This window comes from Madurella fahalii (genome assembly GCF_045866475.1).
Source record: "Madurella fahalii IFM 68171 DNA, scaffold_2, whole genome shotgun sequence".
In the NCBI taxonomy this organism is placed as follows: Eukaryota; Fungi; Ascomycota; class Sordariomycetes; order Sordariales; genus Madurella; species Madurella fahalii.
Genome location: NW_027263972.1, coordinates 6644545 through 6665965, shown reverse-complemented (window position 1 = coordinate 6665965; position 21421 = coordinate 6644545). Strand labels below are relative to the sequence as shown.

Sequence of the window (21421 nt, the reverse complement as noted above, 5' to 3'; positions counted from 1 at the left end):
CGACAAGCCCACGACCGTCCACGGATCTGTTTGGACTGAAACGGTGAGTACGCTGCTGAACTGAAACATATCGGCCTCTACCCACCGATGAGCACCATGGGCCGATTCGGCTGCGTGTGCAGGATATCGATCCCCGCGTACTTGTACGCCTTGCGCTTGACTGTCATGCTGATGATCTCAACAAGCGTCTCCTCTGCCTCTCCAGCCGCCACCCTCTCTCCTAGGGACCTTTGTCTCAAGATCGTCTTCAAGTTCATCCCAGAATTGCCAAAGAGGCAAACTTTGAGATGCCCGTCTGCCGTCTGCCGTCTGCCGAATGCAATTGCAGGTCCCGCAAAACGCGTCCATCATGGAGCTGATGAAACCGATGCGCCCACGGAAACCTGGGACCGAGTACGAGTCGCTCGCGCGAGGCTTCTCAGTTACCTCGGCCGGGATACCCAGGAAAACGGTGCGGAAGTTGTCGAGGATGGCCATGGAGGGAGCCGTCTTCGCCTCATTCCAACGATTCCCTGCATGCATACAACAACGGCTCAGTATACACTCATGGACAAGAAAGTATCGAGAACAGACAAGCACGAGTAAAGCGCTCACCTTCAAATGGCATGAACTCGATGAATCCCACGTGAATAGGCAGCTTCCCGGCCAATCTCGCCATACCCACAAGCTCATCCTCGTTGAAGCCTTTGACGGGCACACAGTTCAACTTGACAGTGAGGCCTCGATCCACTACGCGGTGCAGGGAGCTCAACACCTTGTCGATCCCTGTATCTTCACATGAGTATTTCTGGCTTAGGCCTTCCCCGGAGAACGGAATCTCACCTTTGCAACGAGTAATGTACCCGAACTTTGCTGGAACCAGCGTGTTGAGACTGAGATCCAGGTGTGTCAGCCCGGCAGCCGCCAACTTCTCCAGTTTCCTACCGAGAGAAACGCCGTTGCTCATCATGCATATCTTCTTCAGGGCCTTGTCTCGGAGGCTTTTGAGTTGCTCGACGATGTGGATGATGTCCTTTCGAATAGTCGGCTCGCCCCCTGCCAGGCGAATCTTGTGACCAGACAGAAATTGACGAGAGCTTGATAATCTCATCGGTCGTTAGGAGGTTTACATCTGGGGTGGGAGGAACACCCTTTGTGATTCGTTTGATGAGACATGTAGCTAAGTATTTTGCGGGAGCATCGAGTCTCACCCTCTGGCGTGCAATATTTACCTATGGGGCGGTCAGTGTACTCCTTAGCGGGGACAGCAAGACATGATGTTTACATCGTAAGTTGCAAAGCCCGGTGAGTGAGATCCTCAGGTAATTGTGTCGTCTGCCAAAGGGATCCGCCAAGGGATCCGGGCTGGTTGATTGAATGGTGTTGTTCTTTGCAGATGCCTCGGGTTTCGGCGCCACAGAGGCAAGGCTCCTCCTCGTCGCTGCGGATAACAGACCAAAACAGGAGATCTTCCCTTACCCAGGCTGTGCCGACTACGGCGCAGTATCGTAGCTCAGCCGCTTATCTCTTACAACGATTCGCGTTACTCGTAATATGAAGCTGGATTTCCCGAGGAGCAGGTTGAGACACGGTCCATACGTACTAGTCGTGATAATCCCTTGACAGTTTTATGGCTGCCTTCGAGACATGGGGCCCTCAGCCGGGGGATGAATTGCAGAACCCTGCGGTAGGGGCCAACAGGTGCATATCCTCGATGGCAAACGCGTGCCAGACATATTCCCATCGGCGTGAACAAGGCCTAAACAGTGCCATGTTCACGTCGTGCAATTCCACTGCGCGGCGCCTTGACTTTGGCTTCCCCAAAGAGAGGGGTGGTGGGTGAGAGTTGTCATAGGCCCTTGATGATTGCAGAAGCCGCTGCAGGAGGCACAGATCAAAACCTCTATGCGTGCCTCGGTGGTCAAGGTCCAATTTCAGCTAGCGGTTGGACCGAACGAGCATGGCTTCGCTGCAGCCGCCTTACGCTCGAACTTCTCTTCTGCGCCAATCGACGGACACGACAGAGCAAAGACAAAAGATCCCGTGCTCTATCGCAACCGCCCGGGGGAAGGTCTAGTTTGGGCCATGCCTGCATGGCACGCAGCCTCGTCCTTGTCACCCTATCTTCCCCGCTCTTCCACCCCACCCGCCTGCCCCCACGGCCTCACTCACTCCTGTCACCCCGCTTTCCTCATCCCCTGACCACCTGAGAAAGTGCGGCGGCTGCTCTAGCTTCGACTCGATGTTACGCATGTCAGAGTGCCAAGCCCACATACGGGAGGACAATCTCGGTTCCTGCGTCAAGATAGGCATCGACTTCTTGGGCAAGGAGACTTGTGATGTCGTTCTCCGTTGGCCACCAACCCAGAGCTCTGGCTGCATCAGCCGAACATCGAGAATTGGAATACAGAAAGTACGCAGCTGACTTCTCGGTCATTGAGACACCGAGCCCGGGCAGCTTCCGCAGCGCGACGTGCTTCACTTCAGGCGTAGGCAGAAGCTGCTTGTCATGCAGAACCCTGACGATTCCGGTAGCCAACCCGGAACTACTGTATGTACTGTATTCAATGAATTAATACGCCTGACCTTCTTAACCCGAACACCATCATCGTTTCATGATCTCATCTGAGGATTACAACGTACCTTACCGCTCCACGCCTCATCATGACCCTCTGTGATCCAGGAGGCCCTCGTGATGAGAAGAACGTAGAATTTGGCAAGGTCTTCATCATGATGGACAGAACTCCAGACGTTGCATCCGCGACCGACGCAGAAGGCGCGTTTACATGACAGAAACTCGTGGATCAGGCTCGGAATCTGTAGGCTGGAGGTCCGGCAAGGGCACATCTCCCGCGGCCATAAATGGTGGGCGGCGAGACGATAGCCACCTTAATGCGGCCATCAGTTCCTTGGCCGAGGGAGAGAATGAACTTCTCCACGGGACGATGACTGAACCCTACTGGAATACGCGAGGGGACTTCAAACACGAGTTCCTCCAAGTCCTTGCCGCGGTCGGACCAGATCTTGGGTCCAGGAAGTCTTCCGGTGCGGCGCGAACAAAAGACTCGTATGTGAGAATCCCCGTGCCACTGGTCAGGACGAGATATGATGTTTTTCGACGAGCCCAGATGCCTTCGGTAATCGCCTGGGTCGATGGTAGGTGATCTGAGGAGGGGCATTGTCTTTTTGTCTCCAGAACTAGTTATCAGCAGTCTGTAACCGAGTTGCGCTCACGGATTTACGTATCACCATGTCGGCATTGAATGCTGCGATCCGTAGGACCGCTGCGTCCTCCAGGTCACCGTAGATGCATTTCACAGATAGGAGTGCCTCCTAGACCTTGCTGATGTTACTCACTTGCCGAACGAGGGCTGAGATTGTCCACGGCCGATTCCCAAGAGTCCCTGCAATCTTCTTGAGAATAGTCCCTCCAACAAAACCAGTCACACTCGAACTACTTCTACATTAACCTCCATCAATGCGTGGATAACATAATTATTGAGGTTTTTGCTTTACTTACATGAATAATATGAGCACTTAGAGGAAGCGGCATGATACGTTAGTGCTTCAAAGTAGCGTAGAGAGTTGTGGTTTCCCAATTCTCGCTGCGTTGACAGAGAGCTAGGTATAGCACAGTACAGTTAGGTATGTACAGTACAGCACCTCCTCCCTAGGAGTGGCCTGGGCACTGAATCGAACCCTGGAAGTTTAGAGGCCAGGGTGTAATTCTGCCAAGAGTAGCGGTGCCTGCCGGTGCCGACTTTACGGGGGAGACGTGGGGGAGGCTGAGCCCGTGGATGGGTTGCCTCGGTGCTCTCGTTGATCACAGGCAAACTTCGAGGCAATGCACCTTAGCCCAGCCACCGCCATGAGCGCCTCTATCGTGTTCCTAGATTGCCTGCCAGGCCGTGCAGCTGCGAGGAAGCATGAACGAAAGGATGGGAGCAAGTCGCAGCAAAAGGGCAATGAAACGCTACTGTCCATTCTGCTAGCATCTGACCTTATCGCTGCACGTTGGCGTAACACCGGCCCCGTCCACTGCGGCAAGCACACTCTTCTTCTCGACGCTGAACGAAAAGCTGTGGAAACCTTCGCATCCCTTTAAAAACTGAACGACATCGACGACAGACGACTCCAATGTGACGGCGACTGCCACCTCGGCTACCTGCGGGGTTGTAAGCCAACCAGATCATTTGTATGCTCAGCCCGGGACCGAATGGCGCGGATGGGGTTCGCTCACACACATGATTTTGGAGATCAAGGCGTGGTAATCCAGGTTCTCGTCCACCTTGCAGGGGCGGAGTGCGCGCAAATACGACCTGCCATTCGCTCCTCTGGTCCTCCTCGCAGCCAATATGGCACAGTAGCCTCAGCTTGTCGAGAAGGGGGGTGGCACGACCAGCGGGAAGGTTGCCAGACCCAGCCTTCCCGAGAGACTGGTCGCCTGCACTCCAGATCCGTGCAATGCCCCGTACCGCAGATTGATAGTGGCTGTGGCTGTGCCAATCGCTAGTGGTCCAGGGCTGGAGCAGAGCAACTGACGCGCCATGACCTGTGCACAGTCGGCGATGCTGGCAAAATTGCTTTCGCGGAGCACCCTGGTGAGTTCAAGTTGAAAAGCCTGAAGGTCGCTCTGCCCGTGGCTTTGGGGCGGGATACCGTCCTGAGCACGGGGCATGAGTGGCGTAAGCTAGGCGCGTAAGGTCACCGATACTGGTTGGCTACCCGCTAGGTCACCTTAGCGGTTGGGGCCGATGATGGCGCTGGTCCGCGGCAAAGTGAAGAAGATCTCGTCCGCCATCATCGGCGACTGCTGAGAGTCACCTTGCAGTACACCCTTTGCATCCAGGATGGAACGGGGCTGCCTTTATCCCGCAATCCAAATTTTCCGGCCGCAAGGTTTTCGGGGGGTTGACCTGGCGTGTCCCAGCGCTCCTATGTTCTGGCCCTTCTGTTTCTTGCAGCATGCATGGTCGTGGCGTCCAATGCTGATAAGCTTTCCCGACTGGGTGCACCACCGGGGCTTTTGCCAAGAATAGCGCAGCGGCAGCAGCCCAGGGGAAACAGGGAGGGTGAAGGCTGCGCAATGCTTAAGTCGCGTCCCGGGAAACGTAATTCATTACCTTATCTTTGATCCAGACTCCCGCGTCATTGATCATTCTGTGATGGACAACGAGATACGCATCTTCACCACATTTGCCACATGATGGCCGCGCGCAGAGTCTGGGAAGCGTACGGCGACGGCGAGCCCGTGATGAGGGAGTACTACACCAAGTATGAAGATAGCTCCTCCAACGTCAGTGTGCTCGATATTTATCGAGAAGATGATCAAGGTTGGTTCGCTCCCCCTTCTCCTGATAAGAGGATATTTGCGCTGAGTCCCGGGTTACAGTGAAGTTCTCGGAATCGTTAGTGCGAGATGAACATACGCTAGAGGAAATGTTGGTGAATGGGAAAGTCGGTATCTGGCTTCAACACCAACCGAGAATCCCTCATGCTAACTCCTCAGCGGGTGCAGCCACCGCAAGGCGCGTTTCTGAGATACATGTGAGCACCTCCCGAAACATCACCTACTACTAAGAAGTATTGCACTAACTTGCTCTTAGCGGATGCAACCAACTATCCACCAACTCTCTCAAGATCGTCGGCCATGTCTACAATATCCACTTTGAGTTTTGGGAGTGGGTCTTGTCTCACGAGGCTGCAGACGGATACTGGATGCATTCCCATGGTAAGAGAGATACCTTCGTCAACGCAGCTATTACTATCATGATAGGGTAATCCTAACAATCACGGTTAGCGGGCGGAAAGATTCTTTGTTTCGACCTCACTACGTTCGAGGAATATGTTGGCTCGGGCGAATTCCCCGCCAACCTGTTGTATGGTGGAAGGTTTCGACAATTATCGAGTCTGCACGATTTTGGGAACCTCTCAAGACCGGACCGATCCTCGACTTCGCGTAAGCCCCAGCCAAATCGACAAGCTTTCTTATCAAAGCCACTAACTGAGATCCCTCCCAAGTCGAAAAGGGCACCAAGTATCAGGCTAGCCGAAGGGTGACCGGATACCTTACAAAATCCCACGGCGTCCCTACGTTCATAATTTTCGGCGAGGATATTCCCACGATCTGCAGAGAGGCAGAGGAACTGCCGTCCCTGTCCTATCTCCCTGGTCGTGAGCCTCCGACGTCAGTTATCGGACTCATCGGCCAGCTCAAAGCCCTGTCGCCGCAGCGGCACGACGAGCTGTCCAAGGACCCCTTCGGCACGGTAGTCTTGCTCGAGGCAAAAATCATCTCATCCTGGTTCTCGTTTTACCTCACAGTCTCGCGAGACTTAGAAATGACGGTGGGTGCCGGATTTGCGCTGAGAAACTAGGTTAGCATTTTCTAACCTCATCCTGCCCAGGACTCGATGATTGGTCTTGAAACTCCCAACGAGGTCCTTTTCGACAAGGCAACATTCATCCGGCGCGAGGTCATCATCGCTCTCGACAGATTCTACCGCCATCTCGAGGCCCACGAAGGGTTCCTCATGTACGTCATCGACGGGACGAAACCGGAGTGGAGCCCGCGCGTCGTGCACCAGGAGCTCAAGGACCAAGTCAAGAGCATCAAGGTCCTCAAGATCCGCACGGAGCAGATCAGATCCAGGGCCCAGGGGTTATCAGATCTCGTGAGTCGGACCCTGCGAGATAGGGGGGGTTAGGGGGTTTGTGGGATTGACGTGCGTGCTAACCGTAACAACAGATCTTCAACATTGTCTCCATCCGTCAGGCACGCCTTGCCATCCAGCAATCCGAGAGGTCCAACGAGATGGCTGCGCTCCAACGCTATGACGCGAAACTTTCCTTCAACCAGGGCGAGGCGATGAAGAAGATATCCATCCTGGCCGCCATCTTCTTGCCGCTGACGCTCTCAACGGTAGAGTCGCTCCTTTCCTTCCGGATCTGTCTCTTACTAACCCTTGGAACCAACCCACTAGTCTCTCCTTGGAATGAACGCCCAAGAGATCAACGGGGCCAACGTCCGGCTCTGGATGTTTGTCCCGATCGCGCTGGGCGTCATCATCGTGACTTTTACGGCCGTACTCATCATCACGAAGATCACGCCCAAGAACCAGTTCGAGCCGCCCGATGACGGCGAGGACCGTCTCCCCGTGTAACGGTACTGTTTGGAATTATAAACGTGAGGTGATCTTTCGGCGTTTCAAATTGGTTGGGATACCAGAAGAGGTTAGGATGGTTGTCACACCAGCAAGGCGTTGGGGTGACAGACGAAAGGCATATTTCCGGTAATACAGTGTAAGATGGAAGGTTTGGAAAGCGGCCAGGTGAGGTGAAGCTATGGAACGATACGGAACATGTTCAATTAGCTACTTTTTACACGGATATTCCCAGGTTTGTCAAAACAATTATCGGGCTGCTGATATACTCGTAAATCAGTTGTCCACGAGTCGGAGGGAGGTGAAGTTAGATGTGGAGAATTCGGACTGCTTAGTATTTCCTGCCGTCGATTGCCGTTCGGGGCTCACACGACCCGACCCGTCCGGGAGCGCTTCGTTCCAAGTCGGGTGTGGGGACCTTGGGATTAACGCTGCAGGAACGTTGACAGGGCATGACAACTGCCGCACGCTATATGTAATCGAGCCCCATTGGCCCTTGAAAACATGTTTAGACCATTGGCCATGACACCGTTGATACGCCTATACTTCTATACACGTACGGCAATCACTCAACAATACCGCAGGAACCATCTTTGCGGGTGTTTGCCTGCCGTCGGTTGCCGAACCAGAAGGATTCCCCTGGCGCGCTGGTCCGCTCCCAGCACCCTTTGACCAATGAGACCCGTCCATAATCCAAACGGCGCGATGCAAGAAAGGATTTCTCGCAGCACGCTCCCTCCGGCTAATACATGTTCCATGCACTCAGCCACCCAGGGCACCGGGAACCCCAGCAAACCCCAGACCGCCCATCGAAAAGGAGCGAGACTGGAAGGTATTTTGTGCCCGTTTCGCGAATCCCGCCTCACTTCGGATTTTCTCTTCATCGGTTGCTCCACGGGTGCGATTAAGTATTAGTATTATCGGTTTGAAGCAGTCCGAGATGCCTCGGATTAATGCAGGAAGATCCTCGACCATGGAATGAGGGAGCGATCAGGTCCAGAATAGGCCAATTGCTTCCCAGTGCCGGCCTAGGCGTGCAGACCCATTGTGGCGAATCAGTGGCGAGCAGATCACCTGAAGCGAATCGCGCCACTCAGCTAACCTCATCCTGCGGGATGATCCCTTCCTGCACCGCCCGCCACACAGCGGGAAAAACAGCGCGTGCATAGTTGCTCTTCCGCTCGAGCACGTACTTGACGTCGATCTTTCTGTCCTTGCCGATTATGCTGGGTACCCAGTTGTCGAAGGCGTGCAGCACGTAGGTGCTGGAGAAATCGAGCTCCCACGGATCCGTCTGTTTGCTGTTCTCGCGCTGCTTGAGCCACGCCAGCGCGTCGCGGCACGTCCCAATGCTGCTCTGCTGCTGCCCTTGGTCTTCGGGCCCAACACCGGTGGCGATGGGATCCAATACTTCTTTGAACAGGCGTATCTGGTCCTCCTTTTGCCAACTCGTCGGATCAAACGCCTGCGGCTGCAGGATCAGCACCTCGTTGGGGATCAAGGCAAAGCGGTTGCCGAGGTCGGTGAGCAAATGGATGCTTGCTGTTTCCCACTGTCCGTCAAAGAATTCGTGCGCCGCCTCGTAGAAGATGGTCCTGTGTCCCACGCCGTCAGTACGTCTGTCGCGACTTTTTTTTTTTTTTTTTTCTTTTTTTTATGCATTGACCGACCACGGGAACACTACTCACATGAGGTTGCTATGCGGTGCAGCCATCATGACGCCGTTGTTGAGGTACCCCGTAAATCTCATGCTCAACCCAGTTTGTCCCCCGATCACGTTTGCAAACCCGCTATTGCGCAAATCGGCGATGTCCCGGAGTGGGACGGCGTCTGTGTCCAGGTACACGCCGCCAAAGTCCCGAAGCGCGGCTAATCGGAGAAAATCCGACTTATGCTCCATCTCTACAATCTCCACCCCCTTCCTCGTCGTTTTCGGCACCTCCACATTGTTGATGGTGATGCCGGGTATCGCTAGGATGCGCTTCGTCCAGGGGGTCCCCGATTCCCTGGCTTTTTGGATGACCTCGGGTGCGGCGTCAGTGTGGAGATAGATGCGCTCGGGACGCCAGAAGATGTGCGCCGAGTAAATCGACAGCCACACCTGGAAGCTGAGGCGAAGCTGCCCTGGGTCTTTCAAGAGCCACACATAGTGGACAAAATTCGGAATGACATGTTTCGGCTGGCCGGCCTGGTTCTCGATATTGTCGGCGCCGTCGCAAGCATGATCGGGCACCGAGTTGAAGCGGAAAGTCGGGTACGAGTAGCGATAAGGCTTCACAAAATAGTAGGTGCCGTACCCGACGATCGCAAGAGCGACGAGAGCAAGCGCGACAGTCAGCAGCCGCGGCCGTGGGGAATTCCACGTCCTCATGGCGAGCGCGTCGGAGTGTCGCTCGTGGATGTCTGGAAAAGGGTCTTGGGGCGCAACGGATCTCGAAACGAGGGGACGCGCGGGCATCGACATTTTTAAGAATTTCCCCCCCAGCTGTTGGCATAAGCCGCAGGATCCAAATCGGGGCTGGTGGTGTAACATCAGTTCAGGGGTTTGACGAATCCACGCTGATGATTGATCAGCGAGACCCGCTCTTTGCCCAATGCTGCCTGGGTGCTGAACAGTGGGCGGCACGTTAGCCGAAGACCTGGAGACGCGTCTTGGCTTGTTCGTCACAAATGGTGGATCCTAGGGGGGTTGGATATCGTGAATTTGATCACACAATCTTAGAGTCGGTAGGTGTCTACACTTCGCTCGATAATCTGCTGTCCGATTCCGGCTACGAATAACATCGTTTTCATATCCTGCTAGCATGTCAGTAATGACTTTGATCGCATTGACACTGACCAATGACCTTGCGCTAACAATTTTCCAGAATCGCTGGGGTAGGATGGGTGGTTTTCCCAGTGCCTCGTGACTGGACCGGGAATCCTGGACTTCGAAATAAGAAATAATGAGGCAAGCTGTCCAGGAAGTAGCTCGGTTAGCAGAATAAGGGCCAAAGCAGAGGAGAATATGACACGCAGAACCCGAGAGGTGTGATCAGCGCCGTATGCTCTTCTCTCATAAGGCGATTGCTCTATTATCGAGATTTGGCTTACAGTTGTGTTTCGACCCTGAGCCAGGGACGCTAAGACAAAACCTTCTGTCATTTTCGAGCGGTACTGTCAACCAATACGTCCATCATCATGTTTATCGAGTATTGCTAGCAAGGTTGGGCAACATGAAAGGATGCCGCTTAAGTTGTATATACCGGTTTCTGGCGAACAATCGCTGCGTATCTACCTTATGTACCTCAATATGGGCTGCAGGACAGACTATCTCCCAAATTCAACGATCTGGGCCTAGACGTTCAAATACAGTAGGGCTATGGTCCGCAAAAGAGCGGATTCGGTTGGTTACGGAACTCGGCGAAGTGCCGTGCGGGGAGGATAAATTAACATCTATAGCATCTCTTTTCCGGCTGGGCCCGTCACGGTGGGAAGGGTTGGACCACTACCCTGACGAGCAAAGACGCCAGGGGCAGCTGCCACAGCAATTTCTACGAAACAGCGAATAAAGTAAAATATAGACCTTATAAATAAAATGCTAAAATCATCGACTCGACAGTCGGAGATATCTATACCGCATCCCATGGTGCCGTACACCACCGCCGACGCCGCCACCACCACCATCACCTTCTTTCACCCACAACACGTTCACCATGTTTTTCTCACCCGCAGCGCTCATTCCAACTTTGCTTCTTGCCGGCTTTGTGTCGGCGCAGACACCGGAGGGGTTTACGCCCGAGGTGACGGCCAAGCTCGACATCATCTTCGGGACCAAAGCCGTGGATACGCCCGGCGCCAGCTTTACCAGGGCCGGTATGCGTTCGACCGAACATGAACTTGACCGGCACCAGACACTAATTAGCCTCAACATCATAGAAACTGCAAGACAACCGACCATCGGTACCAGCGATGCTCCTCTAACGGGGACCTATCTGTGGATGATGATTGGTACGCCGCCAGCTCCCAATGCCTCTGCACCTGCCAAAGAAGCTAACAACCGCCGTCCCAACGCAGACCTGGACGTGTACGCGCTTTCCCCCCTCTCCTCCCACCCATTTCAAAAGCCGACACTTATCCCTTCCCGATCCCCGCTAACTTCCACCTTCCCTCCATTTCCAGCCCCGCAAACTTCCAGAACCCCTCCGCCGGCCCCCGCCGCACCAACCTGCACGCCCTCATCACGGGCTTCACGCCCACCACCACGGCCACGGCGGAGGGCGTGTACGTGCTGACCCCGCCGACGTCGTCGTCCGCGGGGCCCGTGCCGTACGTGGGGCCGGCGCCGCCGCCCGAGAATCCGCCGCACGCGCACCGGTACGTCAGCCTGCTGTACGAGACGCCCGCGGGCTTCTCCGTGTCGCGGGCGCAGGTCGGCCAGACGTTTGGGTTCGACCTGGCGCGGTTCGTGGAGACGGTCGGACTGGACACGCCGCCGGTCAGGGCGGGCTATTTCAATGTTACGGGCTGAAGGAGGCGGTTGCGCGTTGCCGGCGCAAGTGTGCTGTCCTGTACTGTACCTTGACGGGTTGCGTTGGTGGTTAACCCCCCGAGGAGGTTTTGGAGAGACGCTGGAGCTCCTGGGAGATATATTGAGATGGGTCGAAGCTTCAAGGTGCTTTTTCTCTAAGGTCCCTTGATCTCATCGACACTTAGAAATTCAAGAGCGATGTCGCTACGTTTTCGGCTATCCCGTGTTCCGTTTTAAATCAGAGACGCTCTTAGGCCAAGTGCATGCAGGAGAAAGGTAGTATTCTACCGTCCCTTTTTATTTTTTGGCTCTAACTTGGGACGAGATTGTTGATCATTTACTACGCCGTTTCGTAAAACTTTTTGTACAGTACCGGGCACACATGCCATACCCCAAGGCCCCGGCACCTCGGCAGTGTGCTAGCTGGGATTGAGCTGGCATTTTCCGTCACCAAGCGCCCAGAAGCCCGACAAATATCGCAATCAACGTCCCAACACTCAGCAAGGGCACTGCAGCGTGAACTTCGGACTTTGATGCACCGCCAGTGATCGTTGACTGCAGAAAAATTAGCAGGGATCAGGTTTTCGGAGGGACGAGTCAACACACAGTTGTAGGAGTCGGTTCGGAAACACCCCCACCCGTCTGGTCCGGTGACGACGTGGTTGCAGGTTCAGTTACCACGTCACTACTAACAGGGGCGTCCGTTGCGGTGCTGGAGATTTCCGTAACCGCGTTAGAGGTCCCGGTGGTGGCGGCCGAGGTTTCGCTGGGTGCAGCGGATCCCGAACCAGAAGCAGAAGTAGACGTGGAGGTGGGTGTTGACGACGCTGGCACTGGGGAAGGGCTCAGGCCACAACTCTCGGCAACCCTAGTAACGCCAGTGCTGTAGATGCGCCAAATGTCAAATTCAAGCGCGCACTCGAGGCAGGCTTCGTAGGCGCTGACCCAGTCGTTGTTGTCGCATGGGTTCGGGTCACGACCGAGTCGGATGGTGTTACCTGGATGAGCGGGTGTTAGTCCGTGCCAAGGAGGGCGGCTTCAAGTGAGCCCCAAGAAGAACGGCATACCGCAGTTTTCGTGGCATTCGTACAACGGCGTGCCGGGCATCTGGCGGCCCATGAGCAATGCATCGGCTGCGTCGCTGTTATGCAGAGCAGCATTGGCTGAGAAAGCTGCCAGGGCAACGAGGTATGACGAAAAGTGAAGACTATGCATTGCGAAAATGGTTGAAGGCGAATTGCCACGGACAACACAACTGGCTTGGGCGATGCTCAGGTACAGTACTAGTATTATGTGTTTCGCGAACGGGAATCTTGACCGTACCTGCGCAAGAGGCAGGAAGGGGAGCAATGCGGAGAAGGCGGATAATTATGGCAAGAGGCGGGATTGGTTTAATGTACCCTGTTGAATGTGGAATTCAATATAGACGCTGCGGCCAAGATGTCCAACGCGTAATGCCGGTCCAAAGCTGAATGTGGCCCGGCCGCGACCAAACTAAGCACCATGCGAATGATGCGACATCGGCTTCACAGTCTTCACAGAGTTGCTCTCTTCGGCAGGTGGGCCGTCCGACTGCTGCAGAATGGGGTGACTGTCTGGAACTTTGGATGGAGCAAGGGCCCACCTACCCAATCACGTTGCCCAAGAAGATCTAATCGGGTGCAGAGACGAGCCGCCAAGCCCATTTATCTGATCATCTGATAAGACAAGACCAACAGGCGCGCTCCAATCGCCCAGGACCGCTGCAAGCCATGTATACAGTCCAGTACAACCTTCTGGGCCTGGCCAGCGGGCGGGGCAACAAGGAAGGTGTTACCCGATCTTGTCTTTCCGGGATGTTCCTAAGAATCACGCCACAGAAAAAAATCGACCTGTCACAGTCGGACCGGCACTGGTAACGGCGCAACATGAGGGGGACTTAGGGAAACAGAGAGCGAGAACGGGCTCCGCAGCAACGTGCTCATCCGGAAATCGGATGTGTAGCACAATTTCTACCTTAGGGAAGTTCGGGCGGGTTTGCATCGTTTCTGGCGCCGTTAACCCATCAGCGGGTTGGTCAGCATGCACCCCGACCGCACAGTCGCACACAGGTGGCTGTCCCGAATCAGCAGCTGCGTGCTCCGTCCAAGGTGGGGGATTGCAGAAGATAAAAGAGCGTGCACTACCCGCCCTCGGCCTGCAATGCCTTCCGGATGCCGTCATCCAATACCTCATAATATTAGCCGATTTATCTGCGTCCCGTCTGTGTTTAACTGGCCTTTTTCTTTCCGGCTCACCACTCCGTCCCCAGAGAACGCTTTGAGGAGTTTTGGTCCCTAAGAGTCTTCCACTGAGGCAGAGTGCATGACAGGAAATGGCTCCTCTGCAGCCGATTCTCTTCTTGACCGCTGCAGCCGGCGCTATGGCGGCGTCGGACGACATGGGCCCCGCGGCCTTCATGTGGCCGCGCGACCGCCTCTGGTCCGGGCAGGTTGACAACAACCCTCCATGTGGCTCGGTTGAGAGCGTCACCAACAGGACGCCGTTTCCGCTGTGTGCGTAAACAATCCTAATGTCCATTCCGTATACTTGCTAACGCGGCACAAAGCCGGCGGCAAAGTCGCCCTCGTAGCACAGGACGATTCCTACCACGCCCAACTAAGCATCTCCTTCAGCAATGGTAAGCCTTTTATCAACATCCTTCTCATCATGCCCCCAACCTCCCGATCTCCCACTAACTGCCTCCCCCTTTCCCCTACCTCGACCAGACCCCAGAACCCAAGCCGACTTCGGCTACATCCTCAACACGGCCCCCATCGCCGAGATCGACCCCGGCCACACCTGCTTCGACATCCCCAATCCCCCGGCCAGCATCATGCCCGGCACCAACGCCACAATCCAGATCCAGTATACGGCCGACTTTGACCGCCCGGAGAACCAGACCTTCTACGCCTGCGCCGACATCACCTACGTCGCCGACTTCAACCCGAACGACATCCCGTGCTTCAACAACACCCTGGACGAGGACGTCCCGGCTCCGACGGCGACAGGGATCCCTACGGGCCTGCCGGGCCACGGCGACAACGGGCCGCCTCTGAGCCTGCCGTCGTCGGACCCCTCGTCGTCGGAGGGCGGGACTGCCGGCGGCGGCAGCAACAACAACAGTGGTTCCGGGGGTGGCCTGTCGAGCGGGGGGATTGCCGGCGTGGTGGTGGGCGTCGTGGCCGGGGTCGCGCTGATTGCGGGGCTGGGCCTGCTGTTCTACCGCGAGCGGCAGAAGAAGAACCGGCTCATCCGCCAGCGCGACTCCGCGAGGGGCGTCAAGTGGGTCGAGGACCCTGCGAAGGACTCGGCGTCGGCCGAGACGATTCGCATGGGCACCATGTCGTGATCTAGGGGGGCGGGGGGTAATTGGATTGTGACATGCGATCGCGGTAACGTCTGTGAGGAAGAGGTGGAATGGGGTGAGGAATCGCTGGATAATCAGCAAGAGTTGTGGGTTTATGATTGCACGGGCGATCGGGGGAAGTTTAGGAAATTGAGGTGCTAGTGATGGAGTTGGTATACCCGTGGGATTCGGATGCTAAACCCTGGCTGAAAAGATTTGTGGAGGTCACTGTTGAGGCGAGGAGGGAAATTGGAGAACGCTCCTTTCCTGCCATTGGCAGTTGCTTGATGGCTTAGATACTCTCAGAAGGGCCTTGAATAAGGTAGTCAGCTACAGAGTCACATCTTGTATTTGCTGTTAGCCTAATACGAGGGTGTTCTTGCTGTGAGGGCTTTGAAATTACGAACGCCTAGACCGACGGCGTTTCGGAACCTGTGTTAGTAGCCGGATACGCGTCGAGAGTTGAAAGCTGAGCGGGGTGCAGTACGTGGGCATGAAGCAGACGAGTGACTGGGATATAAGAACCGAGAGGCTGGCTCCGTTGTTTCTTGTATTGGCCTTTTTTTGATCTGTTGTTATGCATTTCAGGTTGCTATGTGGCCTTAACTAGATAGTGAAGAATTGGGGGAGGAGGGTAAGTGCTGGTCTTTACCCAGATATCAACGCCTATGTCAATAATTTTGAGATAATGACACAACCGGCCCGTCACGGCGAAGTAGATAAGGTGATGATGTTGTCATGGCGCCCAGTGGAAGCACCACGGTGTTATCAACTAAGGCGGTATTGCCAGTTCTGGGTGCAAATGTCAAGGTGACAACATTATGATAGAGATAACTCCTGTTTTCTGCTCGGTAAATGCAGCTTGCACTTCGGGTGGGTTGAAAGGAGATCGGTTTAGGATTGCCCCGTTGACAGGATTATCTATGCTACGGGTCTGTAAATACCCCGTACCTCCGGCGTATTGCGGTCGTCTTCAACAGGGGCTATGAGTTTCCCAAATGTTGTCGTCGGCAAATTTTGTACGCGTGCATGGTGCTGAACTGCGATGATCCCGGTGTGGGAGGTAACCACATAGCCCCAAGATTAGTAATCATCTCACGATCCTTTCTCTATGGCTATAAGACATGTTACGCTGAAGATCATCATTTTTACGAAGTAGTCAACTGTTGAAGAGAGGTTTATCGGAAATCTCTCGCGCAAAAGGATTTTTGCAAATGCTAGCGATCTCCTTAAGGCGCCTCCAATAGAGCGACGAAGAATTCAACTGGCATGGCTAGCACAATAGAGAATTAGAGAAGAACGAGAGTTGGGAATCCCTTTTCTAGGAACCCAAGTGTCCGAAACTGACCCCTCCCGAAAAGGTAATTAACAATTTCATTCTCGCTTAGCTTTCTAACACTTTTTGGATGGTTTTGTTGACCACGGCTCAAGTTGAGGGGGGCTCTCATGCGGAACCAATCATGTTCCTATCTTAGACGCCGGGCGTTGATTCCTGCAGTGTCAGCTTTTGATGTGCAGTACTCACGTCGTGTGTCCGCTCATTCGCTAACCAACAATTTCTTTGACATTGCTCCAACTTTTCCTTTCCTTTACGTTTAAACATGAACTCTGCGGATACGGAGGCATTCAACAAAACGTTGGGAGGCACTGAGGTATGGGAAGCGCTGCGGAAAGCCACCGAGGATTTCGGCCTCTGTCCGAATCGCGTGTGGGGGGTGGTCCGCCTTCATTGGCAGAGGGAGAAGATTCTCCCGCAGTTGATGAACCAGCGCCTGAACGAGCCTGTCCAAGGCCATCAAGGACATGACACATGCAGCATCGATTTCTGCGAACATTCCCAGCGCGACTTCACAGGTGTGACGCAGCGGCACGAGCGTCAGGACTGCGCGGCTAACCCTTGCTCTCCCATCCGCCACTGGTTTCCAATGTACCTTTTGGAGAAGGCTACACGGTCCGGAAGGTTAGCAGCGTGGACACTGGACGGGAGATCCATCATCGAACCCCAACAGCCGTTTATGGCAATTTCGCATGTCTGGTCGGACGGGACCGGGACGGGAGCCTGGCGGCAAGGGGAGGTCAACCAATGCTTGTACGACTACTTCAGGACTATCGCTGAGCGGTTCCAATGCGAGGGCATCTGGTGGGACACGATCTGCATCCCGAAAGACAAAGCAGCCCGCAGCAAAGCCATCAGCCGCATGCATCTCAACTACGAGGACGCCCAAATTACTCTAGTCCACGATTGCTTCTTGCGGCGGTGGGAGTGGTTCGACGCCGAGACGGCTTGCTTCGCCATCGTCATGTCGCCGTGGTTCAGTCGCGGCTGGACGGCGCTGGAGCTGGCGCGGTCTCGCAAAGTCAAGGTCGTTTTTGCGGGGTCTGTCATCAAGGACCTCGACGAAGACATCCTCGCCAGACACGGCACCGCGTGTAGCGATCGCCACTTGGTAGCATCAGAGCTCATTGCCAATCTCAGGCGCGGGAAGATCACATCCATTGACAGCCTCCTGCAGGCTCTCAGTTCGCGCAGCACGTCTTGGCCCAGAGACAAGGCCATCATTGCCGGCCTATTGACGGGCGTTGGCACTATCGAATCCGACACCACGCAGCAAAAAGTCTACCAAGACGTCCTGAGGAAGCTAGGCGTGGTCAGCCACAGTAACCTCTTCCACAAGTCGACCACTATGTCGAATGGCTTCAGCTGGTGTCCGACAAATGTGCTCGACATGGAGAGCTGCCCGTTTGGTCCCACGCTCGCGCTTCACGAGAATGGGCATGTCACTGGCCAATGGGCGGTCATTGGAGAGCTTTCGAATATCCCCAAGGAGAGGTATAACTGGGAGGGCGTCCATCGTTTGATCAAGGCACGGTTGTGTTCTGCGTTGCAAGACGACCCGGAAAGCCACTGGCTTCTGGTCGAGCCTTCTCCTTGTAGTAGCTATGGGACCTCGGAGGAGTCGCCGCATAGTGACGTCCAGGCTACTATGAGCGAAGTCGGAATGCCAGTAGTGGTAGCAAGGGCGCTGCTAGTCAAGCCCGTGGAAGCAGGGGCCTTGAGTAAGGTCGAGTTCGTCGGATCGGTTTATTTCCAGCCTCCTCTCTCCGCCCGGGAGGTCGAGCCCCATTGGTATAGTGGCGGTACTAGCGGAGTCGTAGAAGTAACCATTGGCCACTGGGAGGAGGACGAAGAAGCCGAGAGTCATTCGGACAGTGGCCAAATCGGCCATTACCTAGACGGTGTCGGTGGAGAGGACCAGAGTCGGGTGCGGGCGCAGCTGCTGCTGGAGGCTGCCGATAATGGACAAGAGATCATTACCCGGGAGTTGCTCGATTCAGGAGTCAATGATCCGGATGCTATCGAAGTCGACGTCAGGGACGGGCAGGGCCGGACACCACTTAGCTGGGCGGCGGGGAACGGCCACGAAGCTATTGTCAAGCTGCTTCTTGAGAAAGGCGCTGATCCCGATTCGAGAGGCCCGGGAGGCTGGACGCCGTTACATTACGCGAGCTGGCGGTGTAGTGACGGCGTGGTCAAAATGCTCCTCGACGCTTCTGCCAACTCTAATGCCAGAGATGAGCTGGGCCGATGCGCCATACACCTTGCGTCAGAGCGAGGGAGTCGAGGGATCGTCGCTCTGCTCCTTGAGCGAGGCGCAGACCCCAACATTCAGTATGGCAAGCAAAAATATGCTGCGCTGCATCGGGCAGCGTGGGCTGGATCCGCACAAACTGCTGCACAACTCTTGTCCTCGGGGAGGGCTAATCCCGACATCCAGGACTTGAAAGGGTGGACACCGCTGCATTTGGCAGCACAATATGCCCAAAGCGCTGTTAGCAGGGTACTGCTTGACAACGGTGTAGACGTCAACATGGTAGATATCCGAGGGCGCACGCCGCTCCACGTAGCAGCCCTGGTGGGGGATAAGGACGTTGCACGGCAGCTGCTTGACGGGGCTGGTGCAATGACTTCTGCTGTGCTTGATATGAACGGTTGGAGGCCATCGCATCTGGCAGCTCAGGCGGGGAATGAAGCGGTAATGGAGCTGCTGTGGGAGAAGGAGGCTGAGATTGGCATGGGACTTGCTTCAACTTCTGACTCGTGGAAGCTGCTGCACTCAGCCGCCAGAGGAGGGATTGAACGGGTAATGCGAGACTTTTTGCAGCGTGGCCGAGATTTCTTTTTTGTTACAGACTCTCAAGGACGCCTGCCTTTGCACAGGGCCTGCGAGGGCGGAAACGAAGCAGTGGTGCGATTGCTTCTCGACAGCCAGGGCACCGACGTTGATGTGATCGACGCTAAGGATAATGACGGCCGGACGCCGCTGCACTGGGCAGCGTACGAGGGGCATACGGCGATAGCTCGCCTGCTACTTGAGAAGGGTGCTAGCCTAGTGGCAGAAGATCAACTGGGGGAGACACCGCTTTGGTGGGCCATCGAGAACGGGCATGAAGCGCTGGTTAAGATGATACTTGACGAGGGTGTTGAATTCCATAAACTGAACCATGGCGGCAAGAAGCCGAAAAGGCTGGTCGGGCAAAAGGGACATCTAGGGCGGACGCCGATCAGTCGAGCGGCCGAGAACGGGCATGAAGGCATAGTGAGGTTGTTGCTGGACCGCGGAACCCCCTCTAATTCGGGAGATAAAGAGGGCAGGACGACAATCGGCCGGGCAGCCGAGAATGGGCACGAGGCTGTTGTTGAGACACTTCTTGAAATGGGAACCCATCCAAACCAAAGCGATCGAGTCGGGGGGCGGACACCGCTCAGCTGGGCTGCGGCTAATGGGCACGCGGGCGTTGTCGAGGTTCTACTTAGGAAAGGGGCTAATGCGAACTGGTCGGGGTTCGGACATGATACACCGTTTAACGAAGCCGTACAGAAGGGCCACGAGAGCGTCGTGGAGTTACTGCGCCAGAGGAGTTGCTCTCCTGACGCATCGCTCTTCAGTCGTGGGACGTTATCGAACCACAACAGCGTTCAGGGAGGTCACACATCTTTTATTAAACGGGTATTGGGGAGGATTGTCCAATCATGACTTGCCCGCTATCAATAGGGAGAGTTATTATCTCTACTAATTGGCTTGCCGAATGAAGCTGCGTGGGGGACTACTGCTTGTACTTTTTTCTGCACGGTTGAATTATAATCAATTTCACTTAAATTGAAGTATCTATCTAAGTAGGTATCCATGCCTTGGATCGACGCGGCCGCGCCTTTGATGGACAGTTAAGGTTTTGCTTTCTATAGAAGCAATTAAACTGCCATTTACCGTACCAATGCACTCCTATCCATCGCTCGAGTTGAAACATATAAACCCACCCATCTGGGATGCACTTGATCTTAACGGTGTTATCTGGCACGTGTCTTATGTTCGAACTTACCGGTGTTGTCAGGCCCACCCCCTTTTTCTACCTCTTAGCTGTACATAACGTATCTATTCAACCCCGAGCCCGACTTTAAGCTAGGCAATGTTCTGTGTTGGAATGTCCCGGGTTACAAACGTTAGCTAAGATTATACAAAGATATACAAGCTCAGCACAACGAACGTCAGCAACAGCGCTTACAGAAGCCCAAACTACCCAGTCTCCCACCTTACACACATCCTATGTTGCAACTTCTTGTGTTCCTCGTAATTAACCCTCATCACCTTTCAAAAAAGAAAAAAAAAAAGAAAATTCCAATCGCCATCACTCTCGCTCCAAATCCAGTGATTGTCACAATAGGCTGCTCTTCAGCTGAGACTGTATGTATGATCATCCCATTCGGTAGCGAATGCCTTGAACCTTGCCGGTTCATTCCGGAAAGCCCCGGGACGCTTGGAACAGGCCTCGTGACCATGCGTGTTAAAGGTTGGCGTGAAACTCGAAGTGAAGCTTGTGGCAGATCTTGCCGCGGCTTCTGCGGACGAGACGAACGCCGCAAGTCGCAGAGTTTTGGCCTGGGTCATTCTATGAGAAGGGTTAATTACTCGGGAAGAGCAAGCTATTCACCGACAGCTTGGGATGCAGTGTAGTTACTGGTGTCGACGACACTCAGCGGCCTATTATCTTCACAGCGTTGTCCTTATGCGCTCCTGGACTTGGTTATCAAGTTTGCGCGATGATGAGGATCTTGTCGCTCTTGCACTTTCTTAGCTAGTTGTTAATGCGTTCGGCAATCCTGACGCAGGATGCTGGACTACTAAGGCATTGGTTCGTCGCAATCGCTACTGACGGAACGTCCTGTAGCGGTTGTATTTATAGAGCATATTAGGGACGGGGTTGCTGACTTTCAGTTTTGATCCGGTGATAGGAATGGCGTACTTAGCCATAGGTTGCCCTATAGCTGCGTTGTAGGTTTTCTGTGATGCTAGGATAGGGAGAGAGATTGGGTAGGGAAGTACTCTTCTGCTTGGTGCTCTCTAG

At 54.7% G+C, this 21421-nt stretch overlaps 7 protein-coding genes across 7 annotated transcripts; 4 read left to right on the top strand and 3 right to left on the bottom strand.

Moving 5' to 3' along the window:
• Nucleotides 1–77: 77 nt before the first annotated feature.
• Nucleotides 78–1090, bottom strand: MOCS1 (Molybdenum cofactor synthesis protein 1; the record flags this gene model as incomplete). Its single annotated transcript, XM_071060120.1, has 4 exons — nucleotides 78–220; nucleotides 282–512; nucleotides 595–765; nucleotides 823–1090. 4 exons carry the CDS (start codon nucleotides 1088–1090, stop codon nucleotides 78–80), a joined length of 813 nt encoding a protein of 270 aa, XP_070916221.1.
• A 4095-nt stretch (nucleotides 1091–5185) lies between these two features.
• Nucleotides 5186–7142, top strand: MFIFM68171_04699 (uncharacterized protein; the record flags this gene model as incomplete). The annotated part of the gene is made up of 9 exons (XM_071060119.1): nucleotides 5186–5312; nucleotides 5372–5424; nucleotides 5489–5526; nucleotides 5586–5710; nucleotides 5780–5938; nucleotides 6001–6326; nucleotides 6387–6653; nucleotides 6728–6901; nucleotides 6963–7142. 9 exons carry the CDS (start codon nucleotides 5186–5188, stop codon nucleotides 7140–7142), a joined length of 1449 nt encoding a protein of 482 aa, XP_070916220.1.
• A 1093-nt stretch (nucleotides 7143–8235) lies between these two features.
• MFIFM68171_04698 (uncharacterized protein) lies at nucleotides 8236–9513 on the bottom strand (the record flags this gene model as incomplete). Its single annotated transcript, XM_071060118.1, has 2 exons — nucleotides 8236–8737; nucleotides 8831–9513. 2 exons carry the CDS (start codon nucleotides 9511–9513, stop codon nucleotides 8236–8238), a joined length of 1185 nt encoding a protein of 394 aa, XP_070916219.1.
• A 1324-nt stretch (nucleotides 9514–10837) lies between these two features.
• On the top strand, nucleotides 10838–11652 carry MFIFM68171_04697 (uncharacterized protein; the record flags this gene model as incomplete). The annotated part of the gene is made up of 4 exons (XM_071060117.1): nucleotides 10838–10997; nucleotides 11061–11132; nucleotides 11199–11208; nucleotides 11304–11652. 4 exons carry the CDS (start codon nucleotides 10838–10840, stop codon nucleotides 11650–11652), a joined length of 591 nt encoding a protein of 196 aa, XP_070916218.1.
• A 597-nt stretch (nucleotides 11653–12249) lies between these two features.
• On the bottom strand, nucleotides 12250–12867 carry MFIFM68171_04696 (uncharacterized protein; the record flags this gene model as incomplete). Its single annotated transcript, XM_071060116.1, has 2 exons — nucleotides 12250–12650; nucleotides 12720–12867. The coding sequence occupies 2 exons, from the start codon at nucleotides 12865–12867 to the stop codon at nucleotides 12250–12252; spliced, it is 549 nt and encodes a 182-aa protein (XP_070916217.1).
• A 1138-nt stretch (nucleotides 12868–14005) lies between these two features.
• On the top strand, nucleotides 14006–15022 carry MFIFM68171_04695 (uncharacterized protein; the record flags this gene model as incomplete). The annotated part of the gene is made up of 3 exons (XM_071060115.1): nucleotides 14006–14186; nucleotides 14240–14311; nucleotides 14400–15022. 3 exons carry the CDS (start codon nucleotides 14006–14008, stop codon nucleotides 15020–15022), a joined length of 876 nt encoding a protein of 291 aa, XP_070916216.1.
• Nucleotides 15023–16620: 1598 nt separating this feature from the next.
• Nucleotides 16621–19165, top strand: MFIFM68171_04694 (uncharacterized protein; the record flags this gene model as incomplete). The annotated part of the gene is made up of 2 exons (XM_071060114.1): nucleotides 16621–19053; nucleotides 19139–19165. 2 exons carry the CDS (start codon nucleotides 16621–16623, stop codon nucleotides 19163–19165), a joined length of 2460 nt encoding a protein of 819 aa, XP_070916215.1.
• Between the last annotated feature and the right edge of the window lie 2256 nt (nucleotides 19166–21421).